This window comes from Manacus vitellinus, unplaced genomic scaffold (genome assembly GCF_001715985.3).
Source record: "Manacus vitellinus isolate BGI_N305 unplaced genomic scaffold, ASM171598v3 scaffold_36_pilon, whole genome shotgun sequence".
Taxonomy (NCBI): domain Eukaryota; kingdom Metazoa; phylum Chordata; class Aves; order Passeriformes; family Pipridae; genus Manacus; species Manacus vitellinus.
This window is the reverse complement of record NW_021940508.1, coordinates 292764-316394: the sequence shown is the minus strand read 5'-3', so window position 1 is coordinate 316394 and position 23631 is coordinate 292764. Positions and strand designations below refer to the sequence as shown.

Genomic DNA, 23631 nt, shown 5'->3' with positions numbered 1-23631 from the left:
CTGTTTTTTCATTTACAATGTATCACAATGGTATGGTGATACATCACAATGACACAGGTATTCAACAGCTTACTGCACACTGAAATTAATTCATTTTACCTTTAGCAACAAACCAGACAATGTAGGGTGTTCTGACACCAATACAGGTTCAAAAACATTTCAAACATCTATTAAAGATGTTGAATTAGTTCCAGTTCAGACTATGCAGGTTACTAAGATGAATGACAAAACGAAAACAGACCACAGAAAGCTAAGTTCTTGATGAAAGTGTGGGGGTTTTATACTGAAAGCAAATTAAAAGGCCAAATGCATAGGTCTAGGTTGTGTTTCAATATATGCTGCACGTAATTTTGTTCTGTTAATGGAAAAATGTAAGAAATTACTATTTGATAAGAGGATTTTTCACACAGTAACAAATGCATGGGTGTGATTTTAATGTGATTTTACTGCTCAGTTATTGTTTTGCAACTTTATACTTCATACGAGTTTCCAGTTGCTTGACACAATCGCTAAATCACTAAATGATGCAAAACAAAACAGCTAAACAACATCAGTAACAAAAATATACTCAACTAATGGTTTTAGCACAACTCAGTGACGGAAGGTACAATCTCTGTACTCAAGCACAAGTTTGAGGGAGAGCCACTCTAGTGGGGACATACTGCAGTGATTTCCATGAATTGAGAAGTCTATTGAATTCATAACACAGCAAGCTGTAGTTACTTTAATGCCATGAGACATTTCAAGCAATGAGTGTGTTCATGAGCAACTCAGAGCAACCAATGAAGTTAAAAAATGTGCTGTGGAATGCAGTGGACACACATCTTAGAAGACAGTGAGTGCAGTCTCTGTGCCACTGTCCTGAAGGAATACGAATATGACCAGGCTGAGGTAGCACACCTGCAGAAGATGCAGTTCAATGTAAACAGACAATGTCATAACAGCTGACTGAAGCACTGCAAGTAGTGAAAGGCCAGGCAAGCTGGTGAGCTGGTTGTAGCATGAACAGATTTACTGTATGGCAACAGTTTTACAATGCTGAGGATTTGTTCCACAAAGCACTGAAAGTTGAGGCTTGACTGATACTCTTAAGCAGCTTTTTTTTTTTAAACAGGGTTGTGAACTTTAAACCTAGTGGTTTGCTACCTTTTGTGTATCTTTAAAGTTTACACTTTGAAATTGTATGTATCCTGCTTGCAAAGTCATTTTGTGAAAGACTAAACACGATTCAAATACTGCCCCCAAAGAGCTTAAGTATGAAGTTGGTAAGAACTTTTCCTCATTAAATTATGACCATAGCAAGCAGTGTTCACCCCTACTGAAAGGAACGGGATATTACAAGTCAGATCTATAAAACAACAACTCCAATGGTACATCATCAAGAAGGAACACTAAAGAAATTGAATTTTGTGATTAATTATAAACAAAATAAAACTATCTTCCACATAAACTCAATCTTGCTTAAACTGAGATGACTTTTATAGATGGCATTCCCTTTCTTATGCCTCTCACAGTGACAACCATATCAGTGATGAGCAGCAGGACTCTTGATTACTATGTGTATAATGTAAACAGTGAGTACAAGACAGCGCAGAGACAGCTGTAGGTGACTAATAAGCAAGAAAGTGTTACAGATGCAGAAAACCTTAGGAAAAGTTAAAATAAATCAGAATGTTTTATTTAGATGCTTTGGTGCACAAGAGGCTATACTTACTATATGCACATTATTTTGTATCATTGTTTTACGAAGTTTGTGAAGAAGTCTATGCATCCTATGTGAGTAAAATCTTCTGTTTCATAATTGTTGATGCTTGTTCAACTACAACTTTATCTACTGGTGTCCTAAACATTATGTTGTTCACAAACTAAGGCAGTAGGTCTACCAATACAACACTTCCTAATAGGCAGAATAACTTCTGTTACAGAGGATAACCTTCAGAATAAAAAAAACAAGCATAAAGCCTACATCTCCTCTAGAAGACTTCCTCTAGAAGACACAGAAGTTTTCTGTGAAGAAAGCTTCTTCCCTACCTCCCATTCCAGCTGTTTTCAGGAAGCACCGCTAGATTGGCTTAATGGGAAACTATTCTTATGCTCCTTGGAATGCACGGGTCAAGTCAGTCAGTGCTGAAAGTAACTCAGGAGAGCTTTGTTGCATGTCTAATCAAGAAACTCAAGTGAGGATACACAACTTCAGCTGGCTATTGCCAAAATGCTGAACACTCACACACTTTGAAAGTCAGTGACCTACTTTCATATATTACTTACTATCTTCAGTAGTGATTCCAGTCTTTTCTTCACTCCAGTCACTCCAGTAGCCCACTCCATCTTCCTTCATGCAACGAATGGAAAAGACATACTCTGTGAAGGGCTGGAGCCCTTGAACACTGAATGAAGTTCTTGGGGAAGCTGTATCTTCAGAAGGAATCTATACATGGAAGAAAGATTTTAAAGGCACTGATCAAAATACTGTAAAGCTGAGTTGTGTGCTACTACAACTGTCATCCAGTAGGGCTCCCCACTGCATACACGCCTGTAACAAACAACAGTTTTCCTCCCCTCTTATTTCCAAAAGCTTCAATTCTCCACCATTGTTTGACAAAGATTCAGTCAGAGTTGTGTGTCTTTACCGGGTATAACAACATACATGCACTAGAATAGTTAAGCACCTACCTCAGGACAATCTCTCATATTCTGTTATTTTAGCTTATACATCTCTCTCTCCTTCCTTCTCATATAATTCTAATTCTGCTACTTACTGATCTGTAATACCCTGTCTCACATTTCAGAACTTCGCTAGGTTATCTGCTTAATAATTGATTGCAAAATTATTGATTGCTAGAAACCTTCTATAAAGCTAAAGAGGCTAGGATCATTGCTTCCACTGACACAGAACAATGTTTTTTAACTGATAGTGAAAATAATTCTGAAGTAGTTTATACTTTTGCTAATAAATTAGTTTATTTTCATAGGCTCTTTTGTTTATCTTAGGTGAGCAACTGAATGCCAGAAAAATAACCTTACTGTCTATGTACGAAAACAGGTGTGATGTAAATAGACACAAGTAGGTACATACACATACACTGACTCTGTCACATGTTACTCCATTTGCAACAATGTTTTTATAGTGAGGAATCCTGCAAGAGGAATAACTGCAGATAAAACATAAATGCAGGACACTTAAGAGGTGAATCTTGAGAGCAAAGAATTACCAAGATAGTCAAAATTTACCACAGCTAAGCAAGTTCAGCTAATTTAAAAGTTACTATTTCAATGGTTTTGTGTACATGGTAAAAGGGCAAGACAAGTTAAAAGAACTTGCCCTATTGTCCTGTAAAGACAAAATATCCACAGATCCTGGAGCTGCAGACTACACTGTGCAGGTCAGTGCTCTTTAAAATATCAGTACAGGTGATCTTAATAAATAGTCTCTGCATCTAAAGCCACAAGGGCAGCTGAGTTATGCCACCTGCTTCAAATATAGTATTTTGGTAAAATCAGAAGCAGATTTCCTTCCAAACAGTCATGGAATTCAGGATGTTTTCAGGCCTCTGCACTGAAACAAGATCTTGGAAAAAAAAGAGCATTTCTGGAATACTGCTGCTCTGATAGAAGGCCTAAAGTAAGGAAAAACTGAGAAGCTATTAAAAAGAAGAAAAAAAAACCACCACAGATCTTGATGATGGTAATAAGGCAAGGCATATTCCTTACTCTTTTCCTATTCCTTGACTGCAACACACTTAAGGAACGTATGCAGGGCAGCCAGATTTACAGAATTACATAATCATTTAGGATGGAAGAGATCACTGAGGCTAACCATATACCTATCACTGCTAAGTCCACTACTGAACCGTGTCCCTAAATGCCACATCTAGACACTTTCCAAACAGTTCCATGGATGGTGACTCTACAACTTCCCTGGGCAGCCTGTGCCAATGCTTGACAACCCTTTCCATGAAGAAATTCTTCCTCACATCCAATCTAAACTGCCCTGGCACAACTCAAAGCCATTTCTTCTTGTCCTAACATTTCTCACTCAGGAGGAAGAGACTGACGCTGACCTCGCTACAACCTCTTTTTTGGTAGTTGTAGAGTGTGATATGGTCTCCCCTGAGCCTCCTTTTCTCCAGGCTGAGTACCCTTCACCAGCTTCACTGCCCTTCTCCCCAGCACCTCAACGTGTTTCTTGTAGTGAGGGGCCGAGAACTAAACACAAGATTCAAGGTGCAGCCTCACCAGTGCTGAGTACATGGAGACACTCACTGTCCTGGTCCTGCTGGCCATATTATTTCAGACCCAAGCTAAGATGCCATTGGCCTTCTTGGCCACCTGGGCACACTGCTGGCTCATGTTCGGCTGCTGTCAACCAGCACTCCCAGGTCCTTTTCTGCCAAGCAGCTTTCTAACCACTCTGCCCCAAGGCTGTACCACTGCTTGGGGTTATTGCAGCTCTAATGCAGGTACAGTAAGTTCGAAAAAGCATTCCAGAATGGTAGAGTGTTTACCCAAGCTCTAAATGACATTTAGATCACTGTTTTTGCAGTGCATGGGAAGCAGAAACTTCTGAATGTTCTGTATGTTGCATATGCAGAGAAAAATTCAAAATAAACATACTGCACTGTGATAGGGAGGACAGCAGAGAAGCCCACAAAGATAAGAGAAGGTCACTGTACTCACAGTGTGCCAAAAAACTGCTAGTTCACAGCCCTCATGAACAGGCTAGATAAACTACCATGGGTAGGCATATAAGGTGTAAAGACATAAAAGTGAATGCTCTGAACTGCAACAGTGAGGAAACTTCTGCAGTTTGACAGATGGCTGGGTAACACAAGAAGAGTGGCAAGGGACATAAATGGTATTACCTCCATCCAGTTTGTGTCACCAGCGATCCTATAGCGAATATTGAATTTCAGCTTCATCACAGCAGATGAAATACGATTCTCCCAGGAAAGCTTCAGGACAGTTGGCAGTATTCCTGAGTTGACTGTTATATTGTGTGGAGGCAGTGGTTGAACTAGAAGAGAAGAAGTCAGAGTCAGTTCCACAGCTGTATTTTACAATGATTTTAGGAGCTGGTACATTCTATTGCAACACTACCATTAAAGCCTTTCAGAAGCTCAAATGCCTGCTACTTCACGTTATTTTCTAAAGCAGACTACTCAACATGAACTTACTATCTGAATTGTGATGAAATCTCTCTGCCCCTACCTTTGCCCAGCACAGTTCAAATTCTAGTCAACAACATTTTTGCAGTGTTAATTTTTATAGTGAAGAAACATTAACATACTAATTCACCAATATTCACAGAAGCAGCAATGTACTATTAAAGCTTTAACAGGCATATAGTTACCAATATCAATGGGATCAAGAACAAGGGGATCAGATTCAGCCTTCCCAAGAGCATTTGCTGCTTCTACCCAGATCTCCAGGTTAACAAAGAACTGAACATCAGGAATTGTACAAGAATTGTTTACATCTTTCGGTATACAGTCGGGAAAATTCTCTCGTGGCCTAAATAAAAGAGAAGGAAAAACAAGGTACAAAGCAGTAAGTTTGGTTTGCTTTAGAGAATATTTTAAAGTAGATCAGAGCAATCAATCGGTTTATTTTGTATGTTTCCCCTCTACCACCCCTATGTCTTATCTCTGTAAGCAGAGGGGTGAGAAGAAAAAGTAAACATATGAGAATGGCTTGTTCAGCCACAAATGCATAATTGCATTAGAATTGAAACCAGAATAAAATCTCTTGGCTTCCAGTCACATACCTTCAAAAGCACAAGCCACAGTATTTTAATTAAAGTTGTATAAAAACCTGATTTAGCTTAAAAAGATAAAGATCAAGAACTGATACAACTAATCAAAAGCAACATGGCTACTAAATAGAAGCATATTTATGCATTAAGGAATGTAGTCAGTACTACCTGTATACCCATCAAGAGTACAGTGTTAGAGGTGCAACACAATTTCTGTTCACCACCTCTGCTACATTAACAGTAGATAATTCTAGGGCATCAGGAGATTTGCAAAGCATTAAGGTTTTCTATCTGTGCATACTTTCTACCACAACTGTTACCACAACACTTTAGCAGAACTGGGTGGATGGAAAGCTGAAGGCAGTCACTCTTGTTTCCAGAGCAGAGCAACAATTCCGCTCATTCCATTTTAAACTACAAGAGACCATTTGAAGAGTTTGAAAAATACTTAATTTGCTTTCACAGTAGAAATACTTTGCTGAAGCTTTCATGTTAGGATCAATTCAGAATAGTGTTTGTCCACGATTCTTATGAAGTGCAGAGTAGATAATACATCTGCAAAATTCAGTCACTATATGCTGGTTTCTCTACTTAGAATCATAGAATGGTCTGGAGTGGAAGGGACCTGTAAAGGTTACCTAGTCTGATCCTCCTACAATGGGCAGGGACCTCTTCTACTTGTTTAGAATGGGGCAGAACAGTCAACTCAGAAAAATGAAAAATACATAATTTGGGTACAGCCACCTTTTATTAGGCATATTGTAGTCAAGCCACACTTATCATGTATTTGAAGAATGGAAAACCATGAGATTGTTGTTACTCTAAAATAAGTGCAGCAACAAATTTCATGTCTGACTTAGAATTATTTTCAATGACAACTTCTTTAACTCTTCCCTTTCCCCTCAAACCAGACAGATAACAATGCTTCAGAAAACTGGACTTAAATGCTAAGAACTTTTCCAAAGCATCAAGGAATTTCAAGGAAGTTTGGCTTAGCCTACAAATATTCTTCACAACTATTCAGATATTCTATAGAGGGCTACTTACCATCTGTATCTTAATCTGAACTGAGTATCCAGGAATGTATGCCTTCCAGGGTTCCAGGTACAAGTCATAGGATTTGTGAGTTTTGACACCTGATGCACAATGCAACTTAAGTTCTTGGGCTTCTCTGGGGGCACTGTACAGAAAGTTAGCAATAATTAATCTATACACACACTTCAACCCAGTAGGAATCATTCAAAGTGTTCCATTAGGGCAATTTTAGTGAACATCAGAAGTATTTACTCAATTTGATTTCTAAAGGAGGTGGCAAAAGAGTGCTAAGGTATGATCCAGCAATCAAAGTCAAGAAGTTTAACCAGCTGCTTTGAAAAACAGTAGGCTGTATAAGGAACAAGCACAGGCCAGCAAGGAATGACAAAGATTTCTCATTCTGAAGCAGAAAATCTGATATCAACCAATTCTCATCTAAATATATTTTACTTCATACAGGATGCTTTAGCTGCAAATGCATGCGAGAAGATTAGGGATCTTCATCAGTGCACTGTACTGTGTAAGAAACTTCTTCAGAGTGCAGCAAAACTATTTGCTTTCCTTCTTAAACTTATATTGTATTCTTCTCAAACCTGTTGTTAGCCTCATTATTTAGTTCTTCTTTAACTGAAATCAAAATACAATAGCTTTAAATACAAATGCATGTCAAGATACATAATGTGAGTTACAAGTGTAGAATGTCATCTGTACTGTCCTTCAGTTTATCATAATTTATCTGTCCTCACCTTTCCATATGTTTTATCTGTCACATCTTTTCCAGTGAAATATTTACTCCTCAGAAGTTAAAATAGGAAACATTACTTTTCTGTGAAAGTACTTTGTAAGTCATGCTAGAACCACATTAGTCTAAACTGTGAACTCAAGCCAGTGGACCATTCAATAACTGCAGTACCTTTTGCCAACACCAGGAGACAACATAATTCATCAGCCATATCATACGATATGTAGGACATTTGAACACTTATTCCATAAGCAGAATACCAAGTAATTAAGAAGTAGCATATTAAGTTTTTCATGCCACTTTCTGAAGACCTCAGTCTTGTCTCAAGGAACATTTGCTCAGAACTACACAAGTACTATCATTCTAGAACAAGGGAAGTTTATAATGAGTTACAAGTATTTCCTTATGTTTACAGGTAAAGTAATACAAGTAATACGTTCCATCCTTAAGGCAGTTCAGGTTAGCTATAGTGACACAGATGGACTAAGTATTTCTCAATCCATTAGTGAAGAAAACATTAATTTCAAAATTCAAAATCAACACTGACACAGAAGAAGAAGTAAGGAAAAGTAAATTTCCTAGGATCTATTTCTGTTAAATCCACATCTTAGTTCTGTAATTCAAATCTTCCTGCTTGAAGGTTTTCCTGTTGTTCTATTTTCATCCTATTCAAACACTGAAAATGCTGAGTATTTTCCACTTTTTAGAAAACTTTATTCGGTGCATATTTACCAGCTTTGCCGTCATGTAATTTGACACTATTTTTTGACAACTATCCAGGAACTGAGGGAATGAAAATAAGTGTATCAAGAAATGCACACTTTTCATTGTTTTCATTTTCCCTTGTTTCTCAAAAGACCAGAGTAACATGAAAAAAAAATGGTACTCACAGCCTACTGTAACTGTAATTCCATAAATGTTCTGTTCGATCTGTCCATCTGCTAAAATGTTGCATGTCAGAGGAGTAGCTAGTGAAGAAGTGTCATTAAATGTGACACTGGAAACTGTTCTGTTTATTTCACGATATTGTTCTTTAGGCACCACTCTATTTTTAATTTTCCAGATAATTTGACTAGCATAGATGTTGCCAAAGTCAAGACAACTCTCATTCAGAATGCATAATGCTGTGAAATTGGAACCAAGGGCCAATACAGGAGATTCCGGGATGATGTGACCACATGACTGCACAAGTCCACCTGAAGCTAAAAAGAAAAAAAAGAATTTTACCTTTTTTAAAAACAAAAGAGCATTCCATAATCAATACTGCTGATACACTGCTAGTGTAATGTTAAAAATACTACACATGTCTAAGCAGGAAGTTAAGTAGTACTTGATAGTTATAAAACTGAAATGCATTAGTAAACCACCAAGCAGATCTAAGGGGCAAAACCAGTGCAGTGCTCCTTAGGCTTTGCAAAAGCATTTTACCAAGCAAGAAAAGCTCTATTCATAAACAAGGGCATTTAGAGAGAGGAGAGTCTAGGGTTGAATGTTTATATGTTTTGAAGGAAGAAGTTATTACTCTTGAAGTTACTCTTGCAATAAAAAGGTATTTCCTGTTAAGAAAGTTAAAACAGAAAAATCAGGGTAAGTGTGGACCTTTGTTGTGGTGGACTAGCATTAGAAGAACAGCAGGTATCCTAATACACCTTGCTTTCTGTCCCCATCCCACAAGTATCTAGACAAAAACAAGTATGTTCTTCAAATATCTGATTTAAGAAGTTCTACAAGTCTCTTGTGTTTGAAAAACAGAACTCTTACCTTCAAGAGAACAAATATTCAGCAGCAGATAGAGTCCATAGGCCACCCAGTTCCACCCAGAAAACATGCTGCATGGAATTCCTGTAACAGAGAGATATACATATCTATATTTAAATTTAAACTATTACTCTTTAGATTAGATCAATGTCAAATTCAGATTTGCATTTGCTTTAAGATCATTTCTCACTTATGCATATTTACTTTCCTGAAAGACTTTGTATCTTCTCACTCTAGAGAAAGAATGGGAGAATGGGCATATTGTTTTCATTTCCCTCACTGCTAAAACAAAATTAAATGTCTACTTAAGACAATTGATGCAGTTTAAAGCCTCATCAGGTACAAATTTAAGAAATGTATAAGCTTAAGGTTTTCATTTTGTATATGAAAACAAACTTCACTGGTACTTCCATGGGAGGTTCAGTTAGAATACAGAGCATAACACTGTGGGTTCAGGTTTTAAAATATATCCCTATGAAATTGGTTATGGTTACCATACTCACCTAGCTTTCAAGGGCTTTGGACAAGGTTCAGAACAACTCATCACAAAACCATGTATCTCATTCACAAGAGTGACTTAAAATAGGTTCCATATCAAAAACTGTTGTCTACTATAGAAAAAGCAATAATTATTTCTTTAAAACCTTACAAGGGAGTTCATAATTCCTCAGAAGTTGGGAAGCTTTTTATAACATCTTATTTATTTTTATATTTCAGCAGAGCTCACTCATTTTCAGTTTTGACAAATCTATAAAACAGTTCAGGGGAACTAAAGCATTCACACAGCAGCTTCCACCCCAGTTGTTTTGAAGCCACAAAGTCTGTTCTGGTTTTCTCAACTTGCAGTTGTAAAGTAGCCCTAAACTACTAACAGCAAGTGACCATTCTTACTAAGCATATGAGCTATTTTATTTTTAGCCGTACTTACATACCTTTACAAGGACAGGTAGATTGGCTCAGTTAAATAGGATACTTAGCACACTAGCTGATTTCTAGAAGCAGTCTTCATACTGTTCATACAGCTAGAAACTAAACATAGACTTTCTAGGTTTACTAAGATTTGAGATGAGATTGCCTATAGCAACCTGGTTTCTGCAGTTTTATTTTTCACTAACCTGACAGCTTCTTTGGAAACTAGTATTCTGAGTTTTATCCCTCTGTAAAAGGCAACTCACTAAAATGTTTAAAGGTATTTCACAGTATTCTCTAGACAGGAAAATTTATAAGCTACATTTACTATTATCAGAAGAAAAAAGAAACTGCCATTTATGATAGTAAACACTCCTTTGCTTTGATTGCATGTAATTTGCTCTTTAACAGTGACAGAAAGACACAAGGCATTTCACACAGATCAGTAAAACTAGACAACATCTTTAAGCATGGATATACCCACACCAAGCCAAAATCTCATACATCAACACAAGCTTTCTTTTTTTTTTTTTTTTTCAAATCAGGATGAACAGTGTAATGTAAGGAAAATCCCTATTCACAGGAACAACAACGAAATGGAAGCCAATCTCAAACATTTATAGCAGCATCTCTGTAGGGTTTACCAACCTAGATGTCTTTCAGCAAGAACTAAAAACCCATTGGAATCACCCAGCAGTATCTTTACTTGCATCTATTCTTGCAAGTCCATTACTCAAAGCCCACCAATACTTCCTACAGATAAACTTTATACTAGAAGCATTGTTGATTGAAAGACTTGACATTATTAATCATATTAACAAGCATTTATATTTGTCACTAGAAGTTTGCTGGTTTGTTTTTTGACTAAATAACAAGATATTTATCATCAGACCGTAGTTTCACAGAATTGAGAATCTAAAAGCTATTAATTTTTCCTATGTTCCACTCAAGAACTCTCACTGGGTTGGATACAGAACCATTATACAGCTTTAAATGCAATACATCTTAGGATATTTATTACAAGTCTACAGTAAAATAACTACACCAATTGATTTTTGCTTATTTTGGACGTAATATCTCCAATATCTGAAAAATAAGGTTTCTACCTACACATGCATTTCTGCGTTTTAAAATCCCAATTAATTTCATAAATTTGTATAAATTTGCATGCTAAATTCAGAATACTGCTTGCTACCTAAAGTTTGTTGAGCTCTATTATGGATAGACCTCAGGCTCTGTCACTTTAAGCAAAACTCATTTAAAACTATTTAAGTAGGACAATTTGAGTTGGGGAAGATCTGAAATTCATCAGAATCCTGAGGGCAACTACAAGGTAGATGGAAAGAAGCAGCAGCTCCACTTCACTGCTAATTGCCAACAGTCACAAAACAACAGCAGAAGCACCTTCCACACCGAAGGGGAAAGAATGAAACATGTAAAAAGGTAAAAAGGAAAATTTTTAAAATGATGTTCAATACAACAGTTGTCTCCCATTTGGTGTCATCTGGCACCACATTAGAATAATGGCAGTGTCAGCTAAACTAAGTATTAAATCATTGCAAAGTTACTGGTTTTCTTTTCGGTCATTATTTACTCGGATTAAACAATACTTCCACAAAACTATTCAATAATTTTCATACCAGCAGTTACTAAGTATGGCTCAGGTTAGTAAAAAAAAACAACTGCAAAGCAACTGAAAATAAATAAAAAGCAACAGTCATCAGAAGTAAACAATAACAGGGAATTATCACAGATTTTGTCCTACAGTATGATGTTTTTCATAGGAAATTTAAATAAAATTACTATCCTTTAAAATAAATGCCATTTCTGTATTCAACTGTTTTCCAGGCTTGGAATACTACATTTCAGTTGTCCTGAGCAGATTAATTCACATCTGAGAGGCTCAAGTCCAAATCTCTACACTACCTTGCACTTTGGAAATTTAGCACCTGTTTTGAGGGAGCAATGAACTCTCCATAGGTTATGGTACTTAATTGTGGTACTGCATTCAGCTCCTAAAGCTCAAGAGAACCGAGACTCATGCTCCATCATCTGCAAAGGAGAGTTAAGTGGAAAGCCCACCCACCTACAGTATGGGAACCAAGCAGCTGCAACTAGAAGTGTCAAAATCATGCTACAATTCAGAATATATCTGCTTTAGGCTATTCTGACGTATTTTACTTCTCCCCTCCTTCGCTGATCAATACAGTTTGAAGAAGACTGAAGCTACACACCTCCCAGCCCACAAAGGGTCTATTACAATCCCTTCTAATGTATGCTACTTTAATAATTTAGTTCTAGGGGAAAGAACCAGAATTACACTAGACACCTCCATCCATCTAGCCTACATGAAGGCTGTAAAAAAAACGAAGAAAAAAAATGGTGGGGCTTGTAACTAACAAAACAAGGACCCATACTTCACATTAGAATGAGGAAGATACTTCTCTGCAAAGTAGCATTTTCTTATCTGAGCATGTAAAAATGCTAAAGCACCCTGCATATAAGCCAACCCAAGCTTTAAAAGATAGTGCCATCAGTCAACAGAAATGTTAATCACTAACTGTTCACCATCAACTACTTTAAGTCAGACTAAGCCGTTAGTTTAGACAACAGAAAACTCAATAGTTTCTTTCACTCGTTATGCAGAGCCCAAAGCTGGTATATAGTATTAGGAATCTAAGGCGCAAATTAAACCTGATGCTGAACTAACACTGAAGCACCTAGTCAGTTCAGATGCGTTTCATAAAAAATACCCCAAAAAACCAAAAAGCCAAATCAACACTTACGCAGTTGTTGTGCATCACTAGGTGAAGACAAAAGGGAGACAGCGAAAGAAACTGATGCTTGAAGTCTGTCAAGTTATTCTCAGTTTAGTCTGCCTAAGTGGCAAGGGATCAAAGTGCATCAAAATACTACAGAGTAAAACCAACACAGTCAATTTACTGTCGGTAACAGTCCTTAACTCACAACATAAGTAATCTCATAGAGGAAGAAAACCTGTTAAAACGCTCTGATTACTTCGGCGAAGACAGACTTACAAAACTTATATGCTATGAGATCACCCCATTTAAACTCTAAATCATATGGAACTTCTATTATTCTTCTTCACATCCTGAAACCATTTTGAAAGGAAAGCACTAAGCCTTCATGCCTGAACCTTAAGCTGATACTTCAGGCAGTGTCCTATGAAAAACTAAGAACGACCCTAAAGCCAAGCTTCATATGCACAAAGTAGCAACAGTGTTGCGTTTTATAATTAACCTGTGACCTGTTTTTGAAGAAGTGTCAGGCATTCATCCAAAACAGGTATTATTATTCTCTGAGCAAGAGAGAAGTCTTAAAAATTAATCTTATTTCATAAATCATGAGAACTACCTCAAAATGAATACAGATGTCATATAACGAATTATCACCTCTCCGTTTCAGAGAGGTGACAATTACTTTCCAAATGACCTGCAAACGACAATGTCAGCTTAAGAGACTGTAGCCAAAACATGTACTTGTCTTGCAAGTCAGGAAGTTCAGATAACACCACAACCCCCACAGGAAGGTGTTCAGTCTGTTAAGGCTCATCACCACGTAAATCATGGAAGACCAAAGGTTGCTGGCAAATGGATTTACAGAAATTCCTCAAAAAAATTAAGAGCAAAGTTTAGAGCTTCAAGTGGTAATCTCTCACTGAGAATCCACACAGCTCAGGCAGATAGGGCCAGTGATACTGCACAAAGCAGCTACAGCTTGAGGTTCTACAATAAGCCAGACAGATACTTAAAGTCCATCTAAAAGCTGTAGCTATTCTGAAGGAATTTTGATTACTCCAACAGTAACTGCTTTCTAATTAAAGAGTATTTCATCTGCAAGCTTCCTTCCTTCCTTCCTCCAAGCTTACTTCCTTCTTGGAAATCTTTATGAGGCTCAAAAAACACCAAACACCTCTAAGAGAAGCACTTGAAAATATTACATAACATTCCTTATAGGTACAGAATATTCTGAAATTCATTCTCATATTTAAAATCTCTCTATGAGAAAGTGATTATCTCTATCCCTTTCAGTCTATAGGTATGTATTTTCTCTACATTACTCATTCCTTTGTCTCTAGAAGGAGGCTTCTCCCTACCTCTGGGGTTTTAGTATAACACTCAGAATAAAAAATGAGGAGAAAATAAGAAAAACCAAAAAGGGACACAGATTAAAATTACTGAAATATTTAATTAGAGGAACCAAATATTTGCTTGCAATAATTAAGTTCTTCCTGGTATTTTCTTAAAACTGTAAATAATTCTCTCTGAAATACTTCAGGATTTTTTCAAAGCTAATGAGTAGCTTTAGTCCAAAAATCAAACTAATTTATACAAAATAATGTTTTAGCATTCCATGCACTCATCTTGAAGTCAAACCTAATCATCACCAATGCTGGTTCTCTAATTTAGACAGTTCTCGCTAATAAAAAAATCATTACTAAAAAAATGGCCAAGTTTATTTATTTTCATGTAATTGTGCTAGTGCTAATCCTCCAGACAAGCGACACAGGAAACGGTGTATCTGCATTTTATGTACTCATGGATGTGCATGTATCTTCCCCCCACAGCCAAAAATATTTATATATTGGCTTTACTTGAAGCTATCACATTTCTAGACATGTAAACAAGATTCAAATAATTACTTCTAGGGCTCAGCTTCTAGGAAGTAATCTCAAAATTTCGTCACCCACTCTTACATTCCTATTGTGATACATCAACATAACGGATTAAAAATCTTTTGAGTTCAGAAGTTAGATGCTCTAGAGATATCTTTTACATAATTATTCCTCTGAAAGTAACAGGATATAAAAAGAGAAATTTTATGTTTTTATAAAAAAGAGAGTGAAAGAAAAAAGACCATTAACCCCCAAAACTATCCAATTTCTTCAAGTTGTGGATCCCCCCCTTTTTTCTCCCCTCCTAGTGACAGGACAGATCACCAACGACAAAACTATAATCCCACATAATTCTACTCCCAGGTTTCTCCTTCAGAAATGCCTCAGAAGTAATAAGAGGCCACCAGCTGGCAAACTCCTAGTCAGCCTAACACAAGGATGAAAACTGAGACTGGTATTTATTCTCCTCTGCACTGCCAACACACTTGGCAGACCGCTTTCCTTTGTGCCTCAGTTTCATCATCTGAGAGAAGAAAATAATGACGCCTGTTTTCTCTAGGGAAAGCATCCCAACCCTACTACAGGGATGACTGGAGCTCCGGAGCACCCTGGAAATTACCAGAGGACCGAGACTGACCACTGCACCCACCCGCTCCTCCCCGATTCCTCAGGGAATCACTCCTGGACCAGCAGCAAAAACAAGCGTGCGTCTCTTTCAAGGCCAGCAGTTTCCCACCTTCTCATCCACAGGCAACAAGAGCAAACCTCTTGTGGTGAAGGCAACAAAGCGCAAATCTTTCCATCAAGGAAATGCCCGCCGATAGCGCGGCCGAGCTTATCGGGGAGCCGAGAGTGCCCGACAGACGCGAGCACGGCGACGGTCGCGGCCCCACCGTCAGCGCAGAACGCCGGCACTCGCCACTCCGCACGGGGGAGAGCCCAGACACCCTTCGGCCTGACCTCCTCCCGCGGGCGGGACCCCGGCAGCGGCTCCACGGGGACTCGACGCACGCCCGGGCGAGGTCGTGTCGCGTTTCGGCAGACGTCAAACCGGGGCAGCTCGACCGGCGCTCCGGAGGGAGGAGGCGGGACGAGGCGGGAACACGGGCCGGGGGCACGGCTGGCGATCGGCCCGGCGGAACGAGTGGGCGGCAAGGGACGACGCCCACGCCAAGATCCCCGGCTGAAATCGCTTGTCAGCCCTCGGACGAACGCTCCGGTGCTCCCGCCGCGGCGTGCGGGCCCCTCGGCCAGCGGCCGCCCTCAGGGCGAGGGCGCGAGGGCGCCAGGAGAGGGAAGGGAATGGGATACGGACGGGATAACCGCGCTGAACCGGACCCCCGGCCCTTACCCGGCCCGCTCGCGCCCCCCGGCCGCTGCCCCTAAACGTGCCCAGGGCCGCCTCGCGCCCATCCCGCCGTCCGTCCGCGCACGTGCGCGCCCCGCGCACCGGCCACGCTCGGCCGCCGCCCCGGCCTCCGCGAAGTCCGCCCGCCCCCCTCTCAATCCCTCGCTGCATTGGGTCAACGGCAAAGTTTGACGTCGGCAGAAGCGGGCGTTGTTCCAGAGAAGGGTTCGGGGCTTCCCGAACGCGCGGCCCCGTGCCGGGATGGGCGGGGCGCGGGGGTCGGTGGGGGGCGGTGTCCTATCCCAGCATCCCTTTGGCCGCGGGTGCCCGGTGTGCCCGAGCCCCCCGGTCCCTCACGGCTTTCCTTCGAGGTGTCTGCCAGCTCTGCGCTCTCTTGAGGACAGCCGGCGCCTGGCCGGGCCGCCGCCGGCCAGGCCACTGGAAGCTTCTCCCGGCCCGTGTCCTGCCGGGCCTGCGCTGGCGGCGCGGCAGAGGTGTTGTCCTGGGCAGGCCCGAGCAGCCAGCGGCCTTCCCGGCGTTTCGCAAGGCTCCCCTGGGAGCACGGGCGGCTGGAGAACGCGCTTTTTACAGCTGCGGTGTGAGCAGAGCGCTGTGAGCGAGGGCAGGCTCGCTGCCTCAGTCCCTGAAAGTCAGGGTGTCAGTCCTGAAAAGGTGTTCATGGAAGGCCGGGTTGCTAAGGAAAGGTCCTTAACGTAGTTCATTGATGTGATCGTGATCCAGCAAAGCCTCTGTGTTCTCTCCATGGTTATCTCTGCACATTTCTTCATTCAATAACCCTGAAAAAATGACTTTTGTAAATCAGACACTAACATACCCTCTTCATTCCAGATGAATTCCAGTTCAGGAGTGAGAAGAAACATGTTCCGGTGCCATGCCACAGACTTCGGTGGTGCTGAGACTGTCAAAGGAGGCTCTTTCTATTCAGGAAAGCACCAGATATCACTGATGCATGCCCGAGTTGCTTCCTGCCATACACTTTAGGCTTTTGCCCATTACTTCTTAAATTATTTTGGGTCTTGAGTAGGATATGAGCTATATTATATTCTTAGTTACATCTTTAAAGGAGTAGATGGATTTGCTAGACAAATAGGGCATTAGTTTAATACCCTGTTTCAAGGACTGGCATGAGCTGCTAATGAGAAAAGATTAAGAACTTTGGGAAAAAAAAAAGTGGAAGATAACCTATTTCTCATGTGTTTAATACCAATCTCTGATTATTTTGGTTTATTTTCTGTGATGGCTTAATATCCCCAACAAAAATGTGTTGCTTACTCTGAGAATATTGTATATTTTCTACACAACAAAGTAGAGCTGGATGGACACTTCAAAAGTCATTTAGTTCCTCTGCTTTCCTCAAGACAAAATTGTCTATACTTAAATAGTGTCTGATAGGTATTTATCTAACCTGCAGGTTAGATTTATTACTCTATGTCCCTGCTCACAGCTGATGCTCTTCCTTAGATCCTATAGATGCTGCTGTTTCTCCCATAGGTGGTCTCTACACTCAGTAGTCTCGGTCCTTTCCATTTTCTCCTACAGGGCTTTTGGTGTTCAAGCCCTTCTTAATGTATCAGGACAACTGACATCTTAAGTTTCACCGTTTTTTCATTATGAAAAAAGCAGTTTGTCACTTTTGCTTTGTCTTCAAATTGTGGTTGGTGTGTCTTTGATTATGAGGATCACAGTTTGAGATTGTACAAGTATGTTTCAATTGTATAATTGGCAGATTTCAATCTGTATGGATATGCCTGCTTCAGCACCCCCAAAAATTGGTGTTTGGCAACAGAGGTTTAAGTGGAACCAGGCTCTAACTAGAGGGACTGAAAAAATAATGTTGTGGGCTTTTTTCCTCGTTTCAGCATGTCTTCTATGTCTTTTAAGATTACTCGAGTTCTGCTGCTAAATAGACATTTCAGAGTAGACACTCCACTCTCCCCCCTCCCCCAGCTGGCAGAAAGCCTCTTGTGACATTCTTATTCTGAAATCCTATAGCCTGAAGCCATTCCTCGTATATTGCCAAAGCTCGTAGAACAACCCCCCCCATTCCCTTTAAAACCGGTTCCATGTCAGGCTTCACTTATATACTACATGAATCGTAACTCTTCAAATAAGCAAGAGCTCTTGTATTTCACAGGCTATTTATGAACTCAGTGTAAAACTATTTCCACATAGCTGAAGTTTCACAGAAAACCAATATTATTTGTTTGCAACTGTGCTTAGTTTTTTTCTGTATTGGCACAAAATATTATTTATTTGGTAACAATTTAGTTACCAAAAATCTGACTTGTGTTCTTAGACATTGGGCATTTTCTGTTGCAAGCAGGTAAAAAGTTACTATTATTGCAGCTGACACTTGATAAAACTGGAACATTTCGGATCCCTAGTAAAGAAAAGAGTTAAGCCCTTCAAGCATGTTGTGAAGTGCCTTTTCTGCACATGGACCATTTCCTGAAAGACTCTTCAGTTTGATTTACTGCTTTATAGTCTTCCCTACTGAAACACATTATACAGTTTTATAATGTACTGTATATGCAGCATAGTACTGGTATATAGGTAATATAAACACCAGTAATTTAAAGTTTTTAATATCCAGAGAAGTGCAAAATTCTGGCCACATTTTAAAATGTTCCTTCAAGCTAATGTTTTAATCTGCACATTGAATGAAGCATTATATTAAATGTTTATATATATTTTTTATTTAGTCATATAATTCCTAAATATATGAGGCAAGAAAAAAGGAGGTTAATTATCAGGAATTGGAAGGTCTTTGAGATTAATTGCTTATCTGCTTATTTAGACTGCAAATTGTGTTCCAGCACAGTGTTCAGATCAGGGCTATATAGGATATTTCCAAGCTCCCACTATCTACAGCTAGGATATAAGTAGATGGAGCATGCCTTCACACCCTCTGCTTTTTCAGGCCCAGGAAGAAGAAGATAGCCTGAGAGTGCGGAGGTGGGTAGTGATGCTTGGAAAACATTTAGTGATTGGCAAAGGTTTCTAGGTAGCTGCTTGATTGTGGGAGCAGAGATATTTTTAGAGATGCTCTTAGAGACTGCCAAGGAACAAACTTGTACTACTCTTTTTGGATATTTGAAGCAGTTTTGTAACAAGCTGTGACAAGGTTTGCAGTCAGTGCAAAATCTACTGAATCCTACAATAGATATGCCACAGAAAGGAAAATATATTTCTGGAAATTATTATTATTTTGGTATAAGGACATGAAGCATCCTATAGATGCATCAGGGGTGTGAAAAGATTCCTCAGTCTGTATACATGTGAGTTTTTTTTGAGATGGTTTGCTGTTGGGAAAGATTTCCAAAGTAAGGGAGAAGCTGAACAACAAGACCCTTCAGTGGCAATGTTCTGACCCATGGCAAGTCAAAGTAATTTTCTGTGAGATGGCTGAATTACTATATAGAACTACTTGCCTATAAGGTTCAGTGAAACATCCAAACCTCTTGCTGTAGTGATAATGTTATCTCAGCTTGTATCACTCTCCTGAACTTGAACTTAGGATCTCCAGGTCTGACATTTGTTAACATAAAGAAGAGTCACTTTTTTCCCACCCTCAAGAGTGGAGAGGACTAGTCCTTTGTCTTGAGTTGTCAGAACAGTAGCAGACTGTTGTGTTGAAGCCATAATCTTGAGGTCATGAAGTTATGGTAAAGTCCTTTGAAAAAGTAGGGAGGAGGCAGGCTGGGAGGCAACAGCAAGGAAAAAAATGGCTGATGTAAGTGTTGGAAATGATTTAGTGATAGTTACAGCATTTCACAGCCTTATAACTTAGCAAACATGAGCTACTCCATGGCAGGAAAAAATAGGCTTGTTAATTCATTACTTCCTTCTGAGGCTGTCCTAGTTAGAACAGCTAGGACCAGTTCATCACTGTATGGATGTATCCCAAAACTGTGTATTCTATTGCCTTCCATGCCATTTCCCAGAAACTGGTATCAATGAACCGTTTACACTCTCTGCCCATAGAGCCTGACTCCTCAGGCTATAAACTGGGTGTTAAGAGACCTGTGAGATAGGAGGGTGCCTCCTTGTCCTCACACTCATTGTGGAACACCCTGCCCTGACGGAAGTACTGGGCATTCCTGCCTGAACTGGAGGATATATAATCTTGGAGTCTTGGAACTTTTTTAACCAAGGATCCAGAGGAAGACTGCAGATCACCGCTCTCAACCAGACTGCAGACCACCACCCTTGACTGGACTGCAACCACCACTTTTCAACCAGACTGCAACCACCACTCTTGACCGGACTGCAATCACCACTCTTGACCAGACTGCAACAGCGCTCTCACCAACAGGTTTTCCCCTCTCCTTTTACTTTGGACTCAGGGGGCCCAAAGAACACCACTCTGTTCATGCCCCAGGGTGCTGGGTTATACATTTGGGTTTTGTGGGTTAAAACCAATTGTTTGTCTGTATAATTGTATTTATTGTATTATTTTATTAAATTGTTATTCTGACTTATAATCTCTCTTTTGAGTTGAGTTCATTTCCCCTGCTGGTTTACCTTTAAACCAGCACAGAGGCACATGGGAGTATATTTCTTTTTCTTAAGAGCAAGTAGGTGTTTGTCACCCTGTGACAAAGGGGTAAAGTTCACTGAACCACAAGCAACCATTATTGCAAACAAACAAATATGTTCAACTTGATACTTGATGGCATCTGTTTCATGAGGGAATGAATGATGCATATGGCAAAAGAACTGCTCTCATTCCTTAGCATTGTTATGCCCAGTAGGTTCCTAAAATCTGAGGCTTTGGATGAGATCTTGAAAAATTCAATCAGGATCTGTAGAGTTGCAACTAGGCTTCAGAACTTCAGGAAAATCTTGTGATTGTTGGAAAAAATTAGGAATGGGGTTAGTTGACTCCTTCACATGTGATATGCTTAACAGGAAAGCTTTGGGCTGTTGAAGAGGACTTGACCCAGTTCTTTGTTGTTTTTATTCAGGAATAGAAATAGTAACATCATGAAGCTGCAGCAGGACATATGGAAAAGAAAGGGCATTGGTTATAGCCCACTTTAAATTAATGGCACATCTAACAGAGCAATGTGGAACCTAGCAGCCTGCTTGTTTTTTTGGAGTGGAAGTCATACAGCTAATGTAATTTTAGACCTAGGCGGTAAGCTTTGACTGATGGAACATGTTGCTGGGAGTGTTTTTTTCCAAAAGGATGTTGGGCAGGACAATCCTAAAATAAGGGGTCTGGTCTTGGTAAACAAGACCAAAAGTGAGACCAGAAAAAGGAAAACAAATATGAAATTTCAATGAAGATAAAATTAAAATACTGTAAAGGAATAAATCAAACATAAAAGATGGTTAGGTCAGAATGAGCAATACTATTCACTGCAAAGTGCTGATTCAGAGCTAGGATGAGGTGAAGGTGTTATGACATGCTGCAGTCACTTATGCCACATGTGTGAGTTTAGTATGCTTTTGGCAGCTACTGGAGCTAAAATGCCTTTGGAGTGATTCTGCACCCACAGACTGAATGTAGATGTATCCCTGCACAAATGCTTAAGGCAGAACTCTTGGACATGGGCAAGAAGACCCAATTAGGAGCAGCAGAAGATGATGAAAAAGAAGAGGAAGATGTCTTCAGAGTGAGGGGAATTGTCTTTCCTACTTGGCCACAAAGATTTTCATGAGCAGTGTAGCCAATAACAAATATGCCAGAAAATGTCAGTCCTTTTTTGCCAAAGTAATCTAGTGTTTGAATGAAATAAAGTGTCATGTGTGAAAAAAACTGAACTGGGCTGGAATATTGTGCTGACAGAAGGGATGCTAGCAGTACAAAAGGCATTCTGAAACTGAGGCTATGGTTCAGTCTCCTCTGTTACGGGAAGCCAGTCTGTGTTATATAGATGTAACTGTGAATTCCTTTCTGGTTTTGACCTCTTAAAAACACATAAATGGCACTTCCTGTCCTTTCCAGTGGGTGAGGGAACAGTTCTAGTCAGCCAAATTATCATTGGCCATGGTTATCCATGCTTTCCACTTGGCGTTTTGGGCAGGCTATAACAAGGTTCGAGTCTATGCAGAACAACATCATGTGACTTGCCTCTTCAGGTTGTATGAGAACTGGCATGCGAGGTGCAGAGCTACAAAAGGAGCTTGTGTTCTTGGTCCTCAACTGCAGAGCACAGCAAGTACAGCACAGGGGGTGCCTGGCCCCATATTCCACACTGTGGTTGCTCCACTGAGCAGTGGAGTCTCCAGACTAAGGCTAAAACTTGTCTGTATGAGGGCTGGTCTTAGGTAGTGGAATGACTCTAAACACAAAGAGTGTGTATGAGTTAAGCTTTGTTATGGTTGGAAATGGCTTGGCTTTCTGATACTACAGCTTGTGCCTTCTCAGTATAAGATGGTAGAGATATATGGAAGAAACTGTATATGGAGCTTACAGAGAAGAAATAATCTACAGGCAAACTACTGACAAGTCCTTTTTGTAATTTTCCCTGCTGTACATATTTTTCTACACTATACCACTGAAATCAGTCCAATGAGATACCACTTGATTACCTGGAAGATAGCTATCAGTGATGATATATAATTTCCTTTAAGTGACACATTTTTAAAAAATGGTCTTGACAGCTTTGTGCTTGAAGTTTTCTGTTTGAGCTGTTAGAAAACACAAAATGCTGGAGGCTGTTTCACCACATGCCGTAACAAGTGCTTTGCAGTCAAAATTTGGCAAACAAAAATGATGGTGGTCATGCATAAGGTGTAGCCAAATCAAGCCCAGTTTCTCAATACTGAAGCTCCTCCACAGTGCCAATAGCAGCAAAAGCTTGCTTGAGGAGATAAGCCAGATATGAATCACGGTTTGAGAGCATCTCCTATAGTGAGCTGTAAAAATTCTCTTTAGAGCCTAGGTCCCAGTATAGAATTTGTCATTGTTACTTGTAACTCTGGTATGAATATTTGTAATCAAGCTTTAACTTCCAAGAACAGAATTTTGGAGGTTTTGTGTTTTCTATTTGGTTTTGTTGCAGCACTCAGATTTACCAGACTTGAACAGGAACATGTTGTCTTGCTGATGTATAAATGTATGGAAAAATGTAGAGCTTCTCCATAATCAGGGATCCTAATGGATAAAAGAAAATGGCAGAAAAACATTAGTGGTAAGGGATGTATCATACACACCAAACCATTATCATAATCATGGACTAATGCTCTCTCATTCTTTACATTATCATTGTCTACTCATTTCTTTTTCAGTTTCCTGGCTCTTTTCTTTTGCCCTTACTTTCTTCTGTCATCAAAGCCACTTGTTATTCAGTCTGTAAAGGTTGACTTGAATATATTTTGTCTATAGTTAATTAAGCAATGGGAAAATCCTTTTGGAGAGATCTGCATACTCAAGACCAGGTTCAAGTCATGTCAATGTCAATGTCAATATATCCTGAAAC

At 39.8% G+C, this 23631-nt stretch overlaps 1 protein-coding gene across 1 annotated transcript in view; it reads right to left on the bottom strand.

The window, feature by feature from the left end:
• The window catches only part of IL6ST (interleukin 6 signal transducer), a 32519-nt gene extending 16839 nt beyond the window's left edge, over positions 1 to 15680 (bottom strand). Inside the window, exons 1-7 of the mRNA XM_008932088.2 lie at positions 15569 to 15680; positions 9291 to 9371; positions 8420 to 8731; positions 6800 to 6932; positions 5351 to 5511; positions 4863 to 5014; positions 2269 to 2428 (exon numbers count right to left, since the gene is read on the bottom strand). Coding sequence (XP_008930336.2) covers positions 2269 to 2428; positions 4863 to 5014; positions 5351 to 5511; positions 6800 to 6932; positions 8420 to 8731; positions 9291 to 9357 — 985 coding nt within the window. The 5' untranslated portion in view covers positions 9358 to 9371; positions 15569 to 15680. The remainder of the gene's footprint in view (positions 1 to 2268; positions 2429 to 4862; positions 5015 to 5350; positions 5512 to 6799; positions 6933 to 8419; positions 8732 to 9290; positions 9372 to 15568) is intronic.
• Positions 15681 to 23631: the final 7951 nt, after the last annotated feature.